The sequence below is a fragment of the Bufo gargarizans genome, chromosome 5 (genome assembly GCF_014858855.1).
Source record: "Bufo gargarizans isolate SCDJY-AF-19 chromosome 5, ASM1485885v1, whole genome shotgun sequence".
In the NCBI taxonomy this organism is placed as follows: Eukaryota; Metazoa; Chordata; class Amphibia; order Anura; family Bufonidae; genus Bufo; species Bufo gargarizans.
Window position 1 is genome coordinate 218,753,124 of NC_058084.1, and position 21,202 is coordinate 218,774,325.

At 43.4% G+C, this 21,202-nt stretch overlaps 2 protein-coding genes across 2 annotated transcripts in view; both read left to right on the plus strand.

The window, feature by feature from the left end:
- Positions 1 to 12,905, plus strand: part of CLPTM1L (CLPTM1 like) — a 111,998-nt gene extending 99,093 nt beyond the window's left edge. The window contains exons 16-18 of the mRNA XM_044293052.1: positions 1,326 to 1,370; positions 3,193 to 3,308; positions 11,294 to 12,905. Of these exons, the coding sequence (XP_044148987.1) occupies positions 1,326 to 1,370; positions 3,193 to 3,308; positions 11,294 to 11,378 (246 nt within the window). The 3' untranslated portion in view covers positions 11,379 to 12,905. The remainder of the gene's footprint in view (positions 1 to 1,325; positions 1,371 to 3,192; positions 3,309 to 11,293) is intronic.
- Positions 12,906 to 19,391: 6,486 nt separating this feature from the next.
- PKD1L1 (polycystin 1 like 1, transient receptor potential channel interacting) overlaps positions 19,392 to 21,202 on the plus strand; it is a 405,256-nt gene continuing 403,445 nt past the window's right edge. The window contains exon 1 of the mRNA XM_044295257.1: positions 19,392 to 19,510. Within this exon, the coding sequence (XP_044151192.1) occupies positions 19,414 to 19,510 (97 nt within the window). The 5' untranslated portion in view covers positions 19,392 to 19,413. The remainder of the gene's footprint in view (positions 19,511 to 21,202) is intronic.

Here is a 21,202-nt window from a genome sequence, read left to right on the forward strand (position 1 = left end):
GCATGACTACATCAGCAGACAAGCAGTTCGAGTGTCGTTGCTGCCTAAGGGAAACGGAAAGGTAAGAAGGCTCCTGTGGGCACAACAGCATCAACTGACGAATCCTTGCTGTCCAACGTTACCAATTTAGGCTGGTGGAGGTGGATTAATGGTATATACAATGTTTTCTAGTTTCACCCTGGATCCTCTGATACCCGTGCATGGACTTTTAAACATTAGAGCTTACCTAAGTATTTTGGCCAACCAGGTTCATCCCTTAACTTTATCTGTTTACCCTATGGCAGAAGGACACCTTCAACAGGATACAGTGTGCCACCAGGGTTGTATAGTCATGGATTAGATCCAGGCACTTGACAGCAAGTTCTCTTTGCTTAAAGGGGTATTCCTGTTTTGCTATGTCATCCTCACCTGCAGCCAGCTCTGCTGTTCACTTCCTGGTTACCTGCTTTTAAGGCTGGGCGGGCTTAGGCAGTTTGAGTGAAGGCCGGCCACGTCTCTTTATGACATCACACTGAGAACTCAGTCCTTGCGTGCTCGTTCATGTGGATTATATGAGTCATCATATTGCAGGGGAACCCCTTTATTGTCATATATTGTACAATTGTTGGTGGATTTGGTGGCACATTTATTCATGTAAGAATAATGCTCACCTATTTTGAACTTGTCCCGGTCCTCTGATCCTTGTATGGCACGTCCTCAGTCTCCACTTTCGTGTATGAAGACTTCAGGCGGCCGTGCATGTGCTGATCTATATTCTTTTGTGCCACGTCTAAAATGGAGCTGCACATGCGCGGCTCTGTTTTAGACGCGGCACAAATGAATAAAGATCAGCGCAGCCGCCCGGCGCCGTGCTTGTTCACAGTGGCAAGGAGAGGCCAGCCAAGGGGGTGGCCGTATCTATGGGAAACCAAACTAAACAATGAGGTAGGAGGCACCTAATTTTATGAGGAAGGGTTGGAATTTGTTGATAAAAAAATTGATACACAAATGATCAATGGGACATCATTATCAAAATAAACTATGATCAATGAGATGGGAATACCCCTTTAACTGGCTTCACAGTTACTTGAGTCTATATCTCAGTACCTTCATCTAATTTACGACAACTGCGAGAACCTATCCTGTCCACATGGACAGCTATCCTGCACCTAGTGAAATGTATGACATGACGACTGGAGGCCTAAAAGAGGTCCAACACACTACTACATGTTTCTCTCTAAAAAGTTCAAAAGTGGCCATTCGGTGTATATTGCTTATTATGTAATACTGTATGTATGTAATATCGCTTCTTTATGAAGACATTGCTATTGTTTGATTTTTTACAGATGAAATCTGTGGCACATTTACCATGGAAGGCATTCACATATAAAGTGAGTAGCACATAATTGCCTAATATGTAAAGTTTACCGAATAGTTAAACCTATTTGAAAAGTTACGCGTAACATCAAGAAGAGTATTGTTTATTGTAGACTGTATTTATGTGAACAGTTGTTTGTGCCTTTAATGCATAGAGTGAAGCTAACATTGCCACTTAACCATTTATCAATTAACTTTTACAAGTTATCCCGCGTATACGTGCTGCATGAATAGCTTGTGTTAGGCTTTAGAGACTGAACCATTTTTGTATTGCTTTTATCCATAAAAGTCATGAAACCTTAACTCGATGGGTCTCCACGGCTACATTTTACAAACAAACTCGATGTGTAGTCTAATCCTGCTTTCTGCTCCCTTACATCTGTCCCCTACTTCTGGCAAATTTAAGTCTGCAACTTATAGGGGACAGATTAAAAGGAGTATGACTGGAGGGTCTGACCACGCACAGGGTTTATCTTTGGTCTGTAATCATAGAGACGTGTTTTTAAAGGATCTGTACTCTTAAATCAGTACATTTTTAATCATGGGAATTTGCAAAGATGCTTAATTTTATTTTATTTTTTATGCATATATACAAAAATTGGTTGTAATGGGTGACATACCCTTTACAGTGCCTTGCAAAAGTGTTCACGTACTTGCATTATAACCTGGATTTAAAGAGGATTTTAATTTAGAATTTATGTAATGGAGCTTACAAAATAGTCCAAATTTGTTAGAATGGAAAGACAAAAAATAACTTTGCTTAAAACAATAAATGCAAACTAGATTTGCATTCACCCCTTTTCAATGAAACTTCAAACTATTGCCTGGTCTAGCCAATCCCAAACTCGTATGATTAATAGAATAAAGTCCCCTTGTATGGTATGTCACATGATGTGAGTATAAACGCACGAAAGATCACAGTACTACTAATCCTAACCAAAAGAAAGCTCAATGGGAGTATGACTATAAAATGTATAATAATCTTTATTAGTCAAAATATATAATTTAAATACAATAATAAGGAGAAAGAGGTACGATGGAAAGTGATCCAGAATAGATATACAGCTGCTGTATCTGATCCATGTACCCCATGTATATCTTTTCTGGATCACTTTCCATCGTACCTATTTCTCCTTATTGTATTTAAATTATTTATTTTGACTAATAAAGATTATTATACATTTTATAGTCATAGTCCCATTGAGCTTTCTTTTGGTTAGGATCTATGTTGCGTTTTTGATCTGGGGACAACTTGGATAATATGAGGTGGTTGTAGGTTTTGATCACAGTACTACTAAGTAAGCATCATGAAAACCAAGGTGAGATCAGGGTTGAACATGGAATACAATTAAATCCATTCTAACAAAATGCAAAGTATATGGCACAACTACTCACAAGAGAAGGCCAACCACCATACTTGTGGTCCAAGTGGGGGGGGGGGGGGGGGGCATTAATTAGGTTCAACAGCTCTGAGATCCTCAGTGGACATGAAAGTTACTGTCTATAGGACCACTTTAAGTCATACACAGAGAGGGGATTTATGGAAGAGTGGCCAGAAAAATATAGCCATTGTTGGTGGCAGCATTATGTTGTGAGGGTGCTTTTCATCCTTGGGGACTGGAAAACTGGTCAGGACTGAAGGAAAGATGTGCTAAGCTAATAGAGACATGCCCTAAGGGAATTGCATCTATAATTGCAGAATGATGGCTGTATATTATTTTAGTGGTAGGCATGCTGTGTAAATCAAATGGGGTAGCCCACAATAATCCAGTTCAGTCTCCTGATGGTAAGATGTTTATCTGTGCCTCATAACATTGTATTTTTTTTTCCTAACAGGCATTTAACACGTTTATTGATGATATCTTCGCCTTTATTATAACCATGCCAACCTCACACAGATTAGCATGTTTTAGAGATGATGTGGTCTTTCTAATTTATTTGTACCAAAGATGGTAAGTACAAAAAAAAAAAAAAAAACGTAAATCATTTTAACATGTTTCCTTATATAGTTGTCATATAATTTTACTCCAAAACTCACAGGGTAGGTGATAAGTTCCGCATCAGTGGCAGTCTGACCACACTGATCACAAGAAGGGTGGTCCTGTGTCCTCATGTATGATGGGAGCAGTGGTCAAGCATCTGTTCTGGCCTCCGCTGATCAGAAACTTATCACATATCCTATGTTTAAATCTTGGAGCAGCCCCTTTAACCACTTCAGCCCCGCTAGCTGAAACCCCCTTCATGACCAGAGCACTTTTTACACTTCGGCACTACACTCTTTTCACCGTTTATCGCTCGGTCATGCAACTTACCACCCAAATGAATTTTACCTCCTTTTCTTCTCACTAATGGAGCTTTCATTTGGTGGTATTTTATTGCTGCTGACATTTTTACTTTTTTTGTTATTAATCAAAATGTAACGATTTTTTTGCAAAAAAAAGCAATTTTTCACTTTCAGCTGTAAAATTTTGCAAAAAAAACGACATCCATATATAAATTTTTCGCCAAATTTATTGTTCTACATGTCTTTGATGAAAAAAAAATGTTTGGGCAAAAAAAAAAAAATGGTTTGGGTAAAAGTTATGGCGTTTACAAACTATGGTACAAAAATGTGAATTTCCGCTTTTTGAAACAGCTCTGATTTTCTGAGCACCTGTCATGATTCCTGAGGTTCTACAAGGCCCAAACAGTAGAAAAACCCCACAAATGACCCCATTTCGGAAAGTAGACACCCTAAGGTATTCGCTGATGGGCATAGTGAGTTCATAGAACTTTTTATTTTTTGTCACAAGTTAGCGGAAAATGATGATGTTTTATTTATTTTTTTTTTCTTACAAAGTCTCATATTCCACTAACTTGCGACAAAAAAAAAAAAAATTTGAGGAACTCACCATGCCCCTCACAGAATACCTTGGGGTGTCTTCTTTCCAAAATGGGGTCACTTGTGGCGTAGTTATACTGCCCTGGCAATTTAGGGGCCCATATGTGTGAGAAGTACTTTGCAATCAAAATCTGTAAAAAATGACCGGTGAAATCCGAAAGGTGCACTTTGGAATGTGTGCCCCTTTGCCCACCTTGGCATCAAAAAAGTGTCACACATCTGGTATCGCCGTACTCAGGAGAAGTTGGGGAATGTGTTTTGGGGTGTCATTTTACATATACCCATGCTGGGTGAGAGAAATATCTTGGCAAAAGACAACTTTTCCCATTTTTTTTATACAAAGTTGGCATTTGACCAAGATATTTTTCTCACCCAGCATGGGTATATGTAAAATGACACCCCAAAACACATTGCCCAACTTCTCCTGAGTACGGCGATACCAGATGTGTCACACTTTTTTGCTGCCAAGGTGGGCAAAGGGGCACATATTCCAAAGTGCACCTTTCGGGTTTCGCCGGTCATTTTTTACACATTTTGATTGCAAGGTACTTCTCACACATTTGGGCCCCTAAATTGCCAGGGCAGTATAACTACGCCACAAGTGACCCCATTTTGGAAAGAAGACACCCCAAGGTATTCAGTGAGGGGCATGGCGAGTTCCTAGAATTTATTTATTTTTGTCACAAGTTAGCGGAAAATGATGATTTTTTTTTTCTTCTCTTTTTTCCTTACAAAGTCTCATATTCCACTAACTTGCGACAAAAAAGAAAAAATTCTAGGAACTCGCCATGCCCCTCACGGAATACCTTGGGGTGTCTTCTTTCCAAAATGGGGTCACTTGTGGCGTAGTTATACTGCCCTGGCAATTTAGGGGCCCATATGTGTGAGAATTACTTTGCAATCAAAATGTGTAAAAAATGGCCTGCGAAATCCGAAAGGTGCACTTTGGAATATGTGCCCCTTTGCCCACCTTGGCATCAAAAAAGTGTCACACATCTGGTATCGCCGTACTCAGGAGAAGTTGGGGAATGTGTTTTGGGGTGTCATTTTACATATACCCATGCTGGGTAAGAGAAATATCTTGGCAAAAGACAACTTTTCCCATTTTTTTATACAAAGTTGGCATTTGACCAAGATATTTCTCTCACCCAGCATGGGTATATGTAAAATGACACCCCAAAACACATTGCCCAACTTCTCCTGAGTACGGCGATACCAGATGTGTGACACTTTTTTGCAGCCTAGATGCGCAAAGGTGCCCAAATTCCTTTTAGGAGGGCATTTTTTGACATTTGGATCCCAGACTTCTTCTCACGCTTTAGGGCCTCTAAAAAGCCAGGGCAGTATAAATACCCCACATGTGACCCCACTTTGGAAAGAAGACACCCCAAGGTATTCAATGAGGGGCCTGGCGAGTTCATAGAATTTTTATTTTTTTTGCATAAGTTAGCGGAAATTGATTTTTTTTTTGTTTTTTTCTCACAGTCTCACTTTCCGCTAACTTAGGACAAAAATTTCAATCTTTCGTGGACTCAATATGCCCCTCACGGAATACCTTGGGGTGTCTTCTTTCCGAAATGGGGTCACATGTGGGGTATTTATACTGCCCTGGCTTTTTAGGGGCCCTAAAGCGTGAGAAGAAGTCTGGAATATAAATGTCTAAAAATGTTTACGCATTTGGATTCGGTGAGGGGTATGGCGAGTTCATGTGAGATTTTATTTTGTGACACAAGTTAGTGGAATATGAGACTTAGTAAGAAAAAACAAACAAAAAAAATATATATTTCCGCTAACTTGAGGCAAAAAAATGTCTGAATGGAGCCTTACAGGGGAGGGTGATCAATGACAGGGGGGTGATCACCCATATAGACTCCCTGATCACCTCCATCATTGATCACCCCCCTGTCACTGATCACCCCCCCTGTCAGGCTCCATTCAGACGTCCGTATGATTTTTACGGATCCATGGATACATGGATCGGATCCGCAAAACACATGCGGACGTCTGAATGGAGCCTTTCAGGGGGGTGATCAATGACAGGGGGTGATCAGGGAGTGTATATGGGTGATCACCCCCTGTCATTGATCACCCCCCTGGTAAGGCTCCATTCAGACGTCCGCATGATTTTTACGGATCCATGGATCGGATCCGCAAAACACATGCGGACTTCTGAATGGAGCCTTACAGGGGGGTGATCAATGACAGGGGGTGATCAGGGAGTGTATATGGGTGATCACCCCCTGTCATTGATCACCCCCTGTAAGGCTCCATTCAGACGTCCGCATGATTTTTACGGATCCATGGATACATGGATCGGATCCGCAAAACACATGCGGACTTCTGAATGGAGCCTTACAGGGGGGTGATCAATGACAGGGGGTGATCAGGGAGTGTATATGGGTGATCACCCCCTGTCATTGATCACCCCCCTGGTAAGGCTCCATTCAGACGTCCGCATGATTTTTACGGATCCATGGATCGGATCCGCAAAACACATGCGGACGTCTGAATGGAGCCTTACAGGGGGGTGATCAATGACAGGGGGTGATCAGTGAGTGTATATGGGTGATCACCCCCTGTCATTGATCACCCCCTGTAAGGCTCCATTCAGACGTCCGCATGATTTTTACGGATACATGGATCGGATCCGCAAAACACATGCGGACGTCTGAATGGAGCCTTACAGGGGGGTGATCAGGGAGTGTATATGGGATGATCACCCCCCTGTAAGGCTCCATTCAGACGTCCGCATGTGTTTTGCGGATCCGATCCATGTATCCATGGATCCGTAAAAATCATACGGACGTCTGAATGGAGCCTTGCAGGGGGGTGATCAATGACAGGGGGTGCTCAGGGAATCTATATGGGTGATCACCCGCCTGTCATTGATCACCCCCCTGTAAGGCTCCATTCAGACGTCCGCATGTGTTTTGCGGATCCGATCCATGTATCCATGGATCCGTAAAAATCATACGGACGTCTGAATGGAGCCTTGCAGGGGGGTGATCAATGACGGGGTGATCAGAGAATCTATATTGGTGATCACCCGCCTGTCATTGATCACCCCCCTGTAAGGCTCCATTCAGACGTCCGTATGTGTTTTGCGGATCCGATCCATGTATCTGTGGATCCGTAAAAATCATACGGACGTCTGAACGGAGCCTGACAGGGGGGTGATCAATGACAGGGGGGGTGATCAGGGAGTTTATATGGGGTGATCAGGGGTTTATAAGGGGTTAATAAGTGACAGGGGGGGTGGGGGGTGGAGTGTAGTGTTTGGTGCGACTTCACTGACCTACCTGTGTCCTCTGGTGGTCGATCCTAACAAAAGGGACCACCAGAGGACCAGGTAGTAGGTATATTAGACGCTGTTATCAAAACAGCGTCTAATATACCTTTAGGGGTTAAAAAAAAATCACATCTCCAGCCTGCAAGCGAACGATCGCCGCTGGCAGGCTGGAGATCCACTCGCTTACCTTCTGTTCCTTTGAGCGCGCGCGCCTGAGTGCGCGCGTTCACAGGAAATCTCGGGTATCGCGAGATGACGCGCCGATGCGTCCAGGAGGAACAAATCAACCACCTCCCGGACGCATCGGCGCGTTAGGCGGTTAAAGGGAACCTGTCACATGGATTTGGGGTATAGAGCTGAGGACATGGGCTGCTAGATGGCTGCTAGCACATCTGCAATATCCATTCCCCATAGCTCTGTGCTTTTATTGTGTCAAAAAAACAGATTTTATATGTATGTAAATTAGGCAAGTAAAAAGCCCAAGTGCAACGGAGCAAGGACCGCAGTACGGTGCAGTGGGTTAGGATATGTGTGTGTGTATGTATGTGTATATATATATATATATATATATATATATATATATATATATCATGACGCCAATTGCAGCTTGCGCAGGTACTGTTGCAGTGCCCTTTTAGGATGTTATAGCTCACGTACCAGGTGAGGAATGCCAGAGGGGGATAATGTCTCTGTGTAGTGTCAGCGGTGTCTCCTACCTGGGTACGGCTGGACTCCTGGATCCTGGCTCAGTTGCAATAAAATGAGTGTTGTTAATAGGAGTAACTGAGGAAATTTGGTAATAGTAAATGAGATCCAGACTGGAGATATAATCCAACTTGTCTTTACTTGAGGCAGCATAAATCCACATGAGTTACAGCAATAGTCTTGGGTCCAACCAGGTATAAGCAATGTATGGCAGAAATCAATGTCTCTTCTGCAGCTATACTATGTGCCTGGAGAGTCTGGCAGGTATCTATCTTCTGCTCTGTCTGTCTTCTACTTGTAATGGGCCTGACTAGCTGAGGAGGAATTTAGCTTCTTCTGGACTCTGGACATTCACTCACAGCTTGGCTCACAAGGAATGCTTCTTCCTGGAGGCTGGAGGTGGCTGCTTCTCTTGTCAACCAGCTGAGGCTGATGGGCTCAGTCTTGGAAGGTTCTCTGGTCTCAACCGAGACAGGGTCCTGACTTGGCATCCCTATTTTCTGAGGGCTCCTACTAACACAGCCTACCCCAAGCGGGGGTAGCTGGCACACTAACTAGAACTTTCTTCACCTCCCCATGAGACAGGACATGGGACCAGCCCACTTCTGCTCACAGAGTGGGGCTAAAACTGGAATTAACTATTCCAGTCTAGCAATACTAAACTGGCTATGATCCTGATCACACATTGCTGCCACCTGCTGGTGTACAGGGAAATTACAGCATAATATATGAAACAGGACTAGAAATACATAGAATTACATTAATGACAATATAATTATATAGACGGACAATAAAATTACACTTGACATGTTGTAGCGGGGATAAAGAGTTTGGTAACATACTTCGGGATGTTACACAAGGAGCTGTTACTAACATTTCCGGAGGCCAGCCACACCCACTGTGAAGGAGCCCAGCACCGCCCCGCATACCTTGAATCTCCTCCTTGCTCCCCGACGTCACAAAGTTTGAGCGCCGTAATCTAGCGATGCGCGAGTTAGCGCAAGTGCAGTGTCGGCATAGTGTTCCTTCCCTGTGCTGGCATCAGCCTCAGGAAACTAACTGCGCATATGCTAGCTCGCGCATTGCAAGATTACAGAACTCTAGCTTTGTGACGTCGGGGAGCAAGGAGGAGATTCGGAGTATGCGGGGCGGTGCTGGGCTCCTTCACAGGGGTCGTGGGTGGGCTCAGAGTCAGAGAATCCTGGACTCGTCTCTGAAGCATGGAGGAGACAGGACTCATCTAAGGTTCATTTACATATCTATAAAAATCGTTTTTTTGACACAATAAAAGCACACAGAGCTATGGGGACTGGATATTGTGGATGTGCTAGTGGCGCGCTAGCAGCCAATGTCCTCAGCTCTATACCCAAAATCCAGGTGACAGGTTCTCTTTATCTTCCTTCCATTGCCAGTCTGTACATATGTCCTAACTGTCAGTGCCCAGTGCAGCTAACCTATGTGGAACAATTTAAAATGCTGTTCCCAGTTTTGCATGTGGCTTGCATATAAAACTGCATATGTATCTTTTGAAAGTGCAGTGTGAATACCGGTTTAGGCTACTTTCACACTTGCGGCAGGACGGATCCGACAGGCTGTTTACCATGTCGGATCCGTCCTGCGGCTATTTCGCTGTGCCCGCGGACCCCTGCTCCGTCCCCATTGACTATAATGGGGATGGGGGCGGAGCACGGAGAAAGACGCTGGACTAAAAAGCCTGACATGCAGTAATTTTAGTCTGGCGGGCTTTCTCCATGCACCGCCGTGCTGCGCTGGAGCTCCGCCCCCGTCCCCATTATAGTCAATGGGGACGGAGCGGCAGTCCGCGGGCACGCTCGAAATAGCCGCAGGACGGATCCGACATGGTGAACAGCCTGTCGGATCCGTCCTGCCGCAAGTGTGAAAGTGCCCTTACATGTAAAACTGCATATGTATCTTTTGAAATTGTTAAACATACATTTTCATAATATATAAAGACAATGCAGAACAAAATATTATCTCCAGTGACAAAGCTCAATTAGTATGTGGTAGTAGAATATTTGTTCTTATGTTATTTTGTTTTTCACCAGTAACGCCTATATTACACAGGCCAATTATGCAAGTGATTGTCCGAGAGGGATCCTATTACAGGCAACGATCTCTTCCATTTTACTAAAGAGCTGAGAGCCTCGTAATAAAATAGAAAACTTTTTACCCTTCCTGCACCCACTCCAATCAGCTCCTCTGCTCTGTCATCTTTCCCAGACTGCAACAGTGACGTTCTGTATACCGCTGAGGCCAGTATCCAAACAATGTTACTGGTTGCAACCATGGGAAAACATGACATATTCATGTGTTGCCTACTGCTTATTCAGTCGAGTACTTGTAGTTGAGAGCCCTTCCGTACTACACCTTGTGATAGAAATTTCTTTTTAATAAAATCAATATAAATTGTAGGCATATGGTGATGCAGTATAGCAGCCATGAGAATGACGCCTAAATACTAACTAGGCACACGTAGGTGCAGCTTTACTTTAATTTACATTAGCTTTTTCTCTCTTTCGGTCTATGCACGTTGTCATGGTTTTTAAATGTTCTAGTTCTAAAACTTGGTGAACTGGACCAAAGTAAAATCAAATAATATTAAATTTGTCATTTTTTTAAATCAAATTCATAAATTTTAGCCACTTTTAGATTAGCAAGTTGCAGCGTGAGTATGTGACAGTTACCATCCTAACCTCCCAGCACTGACTGAGGTCGTATAGCATTATATTGCTTTTTGATTCTATGTAACCTGTAGAGTTCTGGAATGTATTGGATTACACTGACATAATGCTGTCGGTGTTATCCAATACATTCCAGAACTGTAAGGGTTACATAGCATCATAAATCGATATAATGCTATGAGACCCCCCCCCCCCCCCCCCCCCCCCCCTTCCCCCACGCAAGTCTTGTACTAATGCAATGAGTCTGGAGTGTTGAACTCGCTTGTCTAAAGTGACCTTTAAAGCACTGTCCTAAAAATGACATAGTTATGTGAACCTGTATTCTCAGTCAGTTAATTCTATTGTTTGTCTCCCATCCAGGCTTTATCCTGTGGATAAGACTAGGGTAAATGAATATGGCGAATCCTACGAAGAAAAACCGAAACGCAAGCCACATATAAACTAGATTTCATTCATATGGACAACCTTATCTCTTACTTGAAAGATACGGTGTGCAATGAAGAAAACCATGAAATTATCAATGAGTATTTTGAATGCTGTGGCAAACCTATCTGGACATTGCACTGTCCGTGTTGCCAAAATCTTAAAATGTGTTTCATTAACAAAACGTTTCCCACAGCTTTCCTTTCACTTTTATCTTTAATTTATTTTATACCAGTCAAAATGGAGTTACCATAAGAAAGCAGTAATGCTGTTTAGTTGACTTTTTTAAGAAGGAATACATTCCATTTACATGCAGAGACTATGTGCATTCCTCAATATTTGGGACTCTGGTACTCTGAAGCCCTGGCTGACTGTATATAATACTTACAAGTAATGTTTGGTAAGGTTAGCATAAGGTAGCACATGGTGTCATCCACATTCCGTTGCTCTTATTTACATGAGATGTCTAAAACATTGCTATAATCAATATCGGATATGTCAAGAATCGAACGACGGGGCCCAAGCTTGAAGAGTAATATGCATTTATTACGGCACTTTGCATTTTTGTTGAAATGATGTGCACCCGATTCAGGTTTCATAAGCATGTTTTGACCAGAGCAGCATGTTTTGGGATATATGTTTTGGTCATCAATGTCAAAGTTGAGTAACTGTCATTTACTGTTCTGTTTCTTTAAAAGGGACCGTTTTATGTTTATTTTCTGTTTTATCTGGTTTAAATCTGGTTTAAATCAAATCTAAATTGCATAGACAAAAAAAAGCTAAAAAAAAACAACCACGTGACCTGTAAAATAAAGGCTATAGGGTTTAATGAATCAAAAATACAAACGCATCAGTCCACCTGAGTACCTGAATGTTTGGCTGTTTTGGTTGCAGAGCATTCAGTGACAGCGCACAGACACTCTTGGGGTACTGGAGTACGGGATATAGCTAATAGGTAAATAAAAATTTCAGCACCCCAAAAATTAAAATTCTCCTCTTTATTCATTCAAATACATAGATTAGTGCACATTTGCTTACTCGTTTTGGACAGTTTGGACAAACATGCACTGATCTATGTATTTTAATTCTAATCAATAAAGATGGCAGATTTTAATTTGTGATGTGCTGGAATTTTAATTTACTTGTTTGATTTATAGAGCTTCATAACAGACTTTCCTAAGTGCAACCAGTGTGGTATTTTAAAAGGGGTATTCTGGTATACAAATATGATTTATTTGGAAAGTACAAAGTAAAAGTGCTCAGTCTATAGAGATTTAGGGGGAGAATTATCAAACTGGTGTAAAGTAGAACTGGCTTAGTTGGCCATAGAAGATGTGAAAATTGAAGGTGGAATCTGATTTATTGCTGAGTCAGTTCTACTTTACACCAGTTTGATAAATCTCCCCCTTAGGGAGCATTCACACGACCGTGTTGGTTTTGCGGTCCGCAAATCATGGATCCGTGTGTCCCGTATGTCTTCAGTTATGTTTCCATTCCGTAAGTCTTTATAATACGGACGTGGTGCTTCCGTGTGTCATCTGTTTTTCACGGTCCGCAAAAAAACTTGGGGTTTCCTAGAATGTTATCAGTCCAGGGGTCCGCAAAAAACGGATGACATACGGATGCATTGACTTTCTATGGGGCCACGGAGCGCAATTTGCGGCCAAGTATAGGACATGTTCTAAAATAAAAGGAACGGACAGCACACGGATGACGATGAAAGGCATTCCGCAATTTTTGCGGACCCATAGAAATGAATGGGTCCGTGCATTGTCCGCAAAAATTGCCAAACGGACGTGGAAGAAAAACACGGTCGTGTGAATGCTCCCTTAATCTTTTCAGTAGTTTAACACATCATCGCTCACCACATACTAGCCCAAAAAGTGGTGGCTTACGGTTACGACCTGTAGTTCAACGTGATGGTCTAGCATACTCAGTTCCAGCTCTACAAGTTATAGAAGGCTGTAACTGGAAACTAATGTAAAAGGCTCAACCACGAGAGAGGACAATATGAAATGCACAAGAGCCAGGAGAAAACAAGGAGAGAAGAACAGCCTGGAATAGATGTCCGCAATGCATGATAGGAACTGTAGCCTGTTACCCACATGGGCGGCAGAAGCCAAGCTTTCTGCAACAAGGCGGGGGTGTTATACTGTTACTGCTCTTAGAGTGATGTAGAATGTACTGTTGCTGTGTGTGTAATGACCCTGCGGCCTGCTTTCATGTTTTTTGTCCAAACATCAGTATGCCTCTTTAAGGTTGTCTTAGAGATGTGTCTGACGGTTGTACCCATATCTGTCAGTTATGGTTGTGCCTCCTGCAAGATATACTGTGGAGCCTCTATGATATGTTAACATGGCGCATTACTGCAAGTGACCAACTGATGTCTTACATTTATAGCAGACACTATGCTGCTATGCCAAGATGTTCCTGACCAAAATCAAACACAGGGCAGATTCTACATTGTAATGACTCAAGCTGAATGCTTAGTCTCATTATGGTACCACTAGATATTCTGTAAAAAATAGGTCTTTTCCCATTTTGTCAGTTAAAATATTTTATGTTTTAATGTTCTGACAAATTGTTGCTTTTGAACAGAAATATAAATGATATGCTTGAGTGTGTTGTGTTTTTATATAAAGTCTTTAGCCTTGTTCATTCATATTTGTACTTAAACAAAAAAAATAACTAAAGATTCCCATGTGTTCTATTAAGGAATTCCTTTTGTTAGTCTCATAACTGTTCTTTTCTTGCTGCGTCTATCACTAGATATCGTTTTCCTGCATTTATTGTACTGCATCTGACTTCGGTAACGTGCTGTCTCTTCATGAATCAGTTTCACTCATGTAGGCACCAGAACGTCCTGCATGATGTTAATCACACAGGCTCTCCCTAGGGGTGGGACGTAGAAACTTCTATCACAGTCAGGCCGAATGCACACGGCCGTGTTTCACGGGCTGGATTCCTGCTGAGAGCAGGAGCGCACGGCGTCATTGGTTGCTATGACGCTGTGCGCTCCCTGCTGCCTCCGCCGCAATACTAGAATACACTGTTATGATCTATAGCAACCAATGACGCCGTGCGCTCCTGCTCTCAGCAGGAATCCAGCCCGTGAAAAACGGCCGTGTGCATTCGGCCTGACTGTGATATAAAAGATCGTACCTGACCCCATGTATGGTCATGGCAACAGCCTACCACATCTGCTTGCTAGATAATCAGATGTCTCTCGTTGCAGCCCTGCAGGGTCAGACAGTGGCTCTCCTCTGTCTGCAACCAATGACACCGTGCGCTCCTGCTCTCAGCAGGAATCCAGCCCGTGGTTCCATGGATCGCTCACGGCTGTGAAACACGGACGTGTACATTCGCCCTGACTGAAATGGATAAAACAGACTCCAGGCACCCTGTTATAATAATGAGCATATTTCAGCCTCTTTATCTGAATCTCTTATAATATTTAGGAGAGTGTAGCGGGAAGTATAATTGCACTGTCCTACAGAGCAGGCTGAGATGGTACTAACTGCTTGTGTGGCCATGCTGAGGAAGATAGATGAAAATGAAATATGAAAATCAAGATCGCTTCTAGAGACTGGACTGTAACATAGTAATTATTGTTATGCTTCTCACTCAAGAAGTATAACCTCTAAGCTACAATTAGTTTTTACCGCTGGCTAGGCTGAAGTACAGAGTAAGGAATCTTCCCGTTCTTCCCCATTAACCCTTAAAAGCAGCTATGGACTTTTCACGGTCAGATCGCCCGGTCATCAATTGGTGGCAGTAGCATGGCAAGGATTGCAATCTAGGTTCTTCACCAGAAGAGCGCTCAGGATGCAATGGGCCAAAAGATGAGACTAAGCATAGCCCAGGACCAAGATCAGAATACACAGGAACAATAGCCAATGAAAGCATAGTGGCCTGGAATGTGCAAGACTTGAGGTCATCTTTGGGTACTGGCTGTCTTGGGCAACCTGATGCAGACAGAGAGCCACTGTCTGACCCTGCAGGGCTGCAACGAGAGACATCTGATTATCTGGCAAGCAGATGTGGTAGGCTGTTGCCATGACCATACATGGGGTCAGGTATGATCTTTTATACCAGCAGTGATTGTTAATACAGCGACATTTTGCCATTGTACAAATATGAAACAGGATGGGCACCACCAGCAAACAATACATATGGGTGCAATCAGCATGTATGAATAGTCAGTGACAATTTAAGAACAATTAAAAACCACAAAAGACCTGGCGGTCTTAAAGCTACATATGTATGAGAACCCTCCCCCACAGCACCTATTTCTCAGGTTTTATTGTAAACTGTGCTGTGGGGGAGGTTTTCACACGTGCGTATTTTTAGACCTCCATGTGTTATGAAGGATAACAATATCATGTGATAAAAGCAGGAAAACTGACACCTACAATGTGCCATCTACCAGTCTAATGGCAGTGTCTCTGACCGCTGGCAACACCTGCTCCCACGCCACTGTCATCGACACTACTTGCACGCCTCCAGTAAGAAGCGGCAGACTACTCCTCCAAATCTGGGCTGGCCAGTAGCTGCTGACTGTCCTCAATAATATCTTCCTCGCTGAAAAGCAGTGCAGAGCCGGTGGCATACATTGCTGCTCCTTCTGCCAGGCAGGTTCAGAACAGGTGAGGGCACAGAGCTTGTTCCTGGGCCATGCCAACGAAGTGTGATGACACCTGGCTATGGGTGTCTGATGTCAGTTGAGATGATATTTAAGAGGGCTTTGGCAACTGGCTGCCAGACATACTGGCGGTTCACCCGGCGGTCGGTTTGCGGCAAACTATGCACGTTCACGATTCGCCGAACATATGGAGATATTCGCGTCCGCCATATTCTTTTACATTGTGAAGAACTTTAACCCTTGACACATGCCTCAGGTGGGACAGGACAGCCAATTGAGACGTTTCAGCACATGGACACACCCCTTACCTTATAAATAAACCTGATATGGCAGCCATTTTACATTTAGTCTTTTGCCAGTGTAGGGAGATGTTGCTGTGTGGAGCTAATAGGGCCACAAAAGTCCTTTTAAGGACTGGTATAGGTGTACAGTACAGAGGGGTGTAATACACTTAAATTATACTTTCTAACATAGATTGTATTGTGCAGCAGTGGTGAGAAGTTCCGCAGTGATACTGCAGCCACACAGAGCGACAAATGGTATTAGAAAAAATAATTATAACTGGTGTAATATACCAGTCGCCCCCCAAAAACTGATAGAAGCGTGGTGTTATATACCAATAATATACTTTCTTTATAGTGCATTTGGGTACTGCAGCATTTGTTTGCTGTTTTGCTGCGTTACCAGAGCTACACAGAGTGACAAACGGTATTGGAACAAATAATTATAACTGGTGTGATATACCAGTCGCCCCCCAAAACAGCTGATTGAAGCGGGTGTTATATACCAATATACTTTCTTTATAGTGCATTTGCATATGCGAACATTTTATTACCGATATTTCACATTGAAAAAAATAATGAATGGAGATCACAAATTCGAATACTACATCTGGCATGTCACTGTCCATGTTGTGGGACTGTGTGTGCATTTCTAGTAATTATTTCTTGGCTGCAAATATGAGCTGAAGGTTTTTCAGGTTCACCTGCCATTAAAATGAATGGGACCCGCCACAAACTTGCGGTTCTCAAACATTTGATTGCGTTTGCGAACCGTCCTGGCAGATGTTCGTCCATCACTATTCCCCAGGCTGGAAGGCATCTGAGGTGGAAGTGGTTACACTGGAGGAATGACCTGCACATGCTCCACCAGTGATACTGTCACTTACTGAGGTGTGAGGTGAAACCTGGTGTATGCTAATGGTGTCCCTTGGCCACTTCTGTGGGGGACATTTATACAAGGTCAGCTTTTACTGCCAGGCAAATGGTGCAAATGATTATAATTCTTCTTCTTTTATTATTACACACTGCTCCTGCCAAGAATAGTCCCCCAGAGCAGGACAGAAGATGCACCTTTCCAGTACTGAGGGCCACTGCAATGTGGGAGAGCCATGGCCGTCACTCAGGGTTTGTTGGCTGCAGAATTTTAGTCGTGATTCACATTTTTCTGTAGAAAAGTCCAATGTGACCGTAAAAACAGGGCGAAAAATCCCGCAGATGTTGGTGTGGCTTTCCAGGCTGCTCCACAGTCCACGGTGATTTTTAGACTGTGTGACATCTGTATTAGGGCCAGTTCACACCACCGATTTTTAAAAACACACTTAAAAAATCAACCATGGATTTTAGAAAAAGCATTTAAGATGCGTTTTTACAATGTCTTTTTTTTTAACCAGTGGGTGTTCACTGCAACACAAAACTGCATTTCAGCCTGAGGTTTTTGACGCAGATCTGCGGCAAAAAATGTACAGTAAATGCATGAACTTACATGGAACTTTTTTTTAATGCTTCCCATTCATTTTGATGGGAGACTCCGCGCTGATTCTGCTCCAAGATAGAGCATGCTGCTTCATTTTTACATGAGCAGAAAACATGTAAATGTGCAGAAAACGCATGAAGTAAGGCTACTTTCACACTAGTGGCAGCCTTCTACGGTAGGCTGTTCCGGTGGGGGAACAGCCTGCTGGATCTGTGCTGCCGCTAGTGCACCGTGCCACCGGAACGCTGCTCCGGCCCCAATGACTATAATGGTGGCGGGACGCAGTATGGATCCGGCAAGCTGTTCACCCGCCAGAGAAGGCTGCCGCTAGTGTGAGGAGCTGTTATTTTTATGCTTCACATTCATTTCAAAGGGAGATTCAAGCACTGGGACCCCCAGTCATGAGAATGGAGATCCTGTACCCCATGAAGCTCCCGAAAAGGAACGGACAGCTGTTTTTATTTACATGGGAGTTCTAGAGATAGCCGAATGCTGAATTCGGCTATCTCCAGAATCCCCATAGAATGAGTGGAGCGGCCGCATGCATGCCGGATCGGCCGCTCCATTTAAGAGGGCTCTGCGGGGTACAGAATCCCTGTTGTCATCACTGGCGGGGGTCACAGCGGTAGGACCTCCACAAATCTAATAGTTATACTCCATTCATAATAACATCACACAACTGGAATGCCGCCTTAAAGGGTTGTCTCACTTCAGCGAATAGCATTTATTATGTAGAGAAAGTTAATACAAGGCACTTACTAATGTATTGTTATTATCCATATTGCCTCCTTTGCTGGCTGGATTCATTTTTCCATCACATTATACACTGCTTGTTTCCATGGTTACAACCACCCTGCGCAATCCATCAGTGGTGGTTGTGCTTCCACACTATAGGATAAAGTGTCGGCCTCTCTGGTGGCCAGGACCATGTCACCGCGCATAGACAGTGCAGTGAAGGCACTCCAGCTGTGGTAAAACTATGACTCCCAGCATGCTCCATTCATTTCTGTGGAGATCTCAGGACAGCCAAGCAAGTGTTCATCTTGGGAGTCGTAGTTTTACCATAGCTGGAGTGCCGGAGGTTAGCCATCACAGGACTAGTGCTTTTTCTTATAGCGTGCAAGCACGACCACCTCTGATGGGTTGCAGGGTGGTCGTAACCATGGAAACGAGTTTATAACGTGATGGAAAAATGAATCCAGCCAGCAAAGGGGGCAATATGGATAACAATACATTAGTAAGTTCCTTGTATTAACTTCTACATAATAAAAGCTATTTGCTCAAGTGAGACAATCCATTTAAGCTTACAGGAACTTTGTTTCACCTACAATTTATATAACCTTATAAAAAGGTTTCATCAGCTTCTCATTGTATTAGCATTAGAGGCACAGTAAGCACATGCTACACTGCAGTGCTTGCAATGAAATACAACATGGCAATAGATATCCAATAATGAGATTCTGTGAATAAATACTACTGCCGTATAGAAAGCTGACACTAGGTGATAGTGCTGCATATTCAGTGAGTAGCAGCACACAGCCCTGGGAAGAGGATCCTGAGGCTCCAGGTGTCAGTAAGGGGAGGGGCCTGACCCGTCCCTGCATCCCGGGTATCAGTGTGAGGTGAGTGCTCACTGTGCTCACACTCTCTCCAGCCTGAGATGGCGGCAGCGCTCTTCCAGCAGCGGGGCACCCGAGACGTCCATTTCTTGTTATTCCACTTACTTCTCTGTGTCGTCCCATGGAGCTCGCAGACGGGTGAGTGCAGCCATGTCCGCCTTTCTCTAGTATCTGTGCTCCCGTAATATAAGGTGTAGATATCATTCTATGCAGCAGGGAGCTTTCCCCGGGCTGGAAGGCATCTGAGGTGGAAGTGGTTACACTGGAGGAATGACCTGCACATGCTCCACCAGTGATACTGTCACTTACTGAGGTGTGAGGTGAAACCTGGTGTATGCTAATGGTGTCCCTTGGCCACTTCTGTGGGGGACATTTATACAAGGTCAGCTTTTACTGCCAGGCAAATGGTGCAAATGATTATAATTCTTCTTCTTTTATTATTACACACTGCTCCTGCCAAGAATAGTCCCCCAGAGCAGGACAGAAGATGCACCTTTGCAATGTGGGAGAGCCATGGCCGTCACTCAGGGTTTGTTGGCTGCAGAATTTTAGTCGTGATTCACATTTTTCTGTAGAAAAGTCCAATGTGACCGTAAAAACAGGGCGAAAAATCCCGCAGATGTTGGTGTGGCTTTCCAGGCTGCTCCACAGTCCACGGTGATTTTTAGACTGTGTGACATCTGTATTAGGGCCAGTTCACACCACCGATTTTTAAAAACACACTTAAAAAATCAACCATGGATTTTAGAAAAAGCATTTAAGATGCGTTTTTACAATGTCTTTTTTTTTAACCAGTGGGTGTTCACTGCAACACAAAACTGCATTTCTGCTTGAGGTTTTTGACGCAGATCTGCGGCAAAAAAAGTGCAGAAAATGCATGAACTTACATGGAACTTTTTTATGCTTCCCATTCATTTTGATGGGAGACTCCGCACTGATTCTGCTCCAAGATAGAGCATGCTTCATTTTTACAAGTGCTGCTTCCCATTGAAGTGAATGAGAGGGTGTTTTGAGGTGTTTTTGGATGTACGGTATATGGGAGAGTTATCAAAACTGGCTTAGCTGCCCATGGCAACCAATCAGATTAGACCTTTCAAATTGTAAAGGAGCTCTAAAAAGTGAAATGTGGAATCTGATTGGTAGCTATGGGCAACTAAGACAGTTTTACTTTACACAAGTTTGATAAATGACCCCAATTGTACCTGGAGATACTATAAAATTCCTTTATAATGCAACCCAAATTTCTTTTTATTTTCTGTGAAAAACTTAAAGAGAGTCTGTAATATCATGTCCACCAATATAAGGCTCTATTCACACATCCGCAATTCCGTTCAGCATTTTGCAGAACGGGATTGCAGACCCATTCATTTTTTTGGGGCCGCACGATGTGCAGCCCTAATCCGGAAATTTGACCCGCGCTTCCGGGTCCGCATTTCCATCCCCGAAAAAAATAGAACATGCCCTATTATATTAGTGCCATCGATGTGCGGCTCGCAAAATGCGGAACGCACGTTGCCGATGTCCGTGTTTTGTGGATCTGCAAAACACACACGGATGTGTGAATGGACCCTTACTAGGAGCTCTGCCCCACAGAAGACTGCAGACACTATCCAGACGTACCTGTGTGCACTTTGTGGGGCACATTTATCAAGCGTGCCTGTGTTTAGACATAAATTTGACTGGCATTTTTGATTTGGCTGTCAGTCTTTTACCTAGTATATATTAAAAGTCACACAGCCGTTGATGAATTAGGCTGGGTTCACATCTCCAATTTTGTCACAGCCGGATACAATCGCGCACCGCTGAATCCCCATTTACTGTAATAGGATC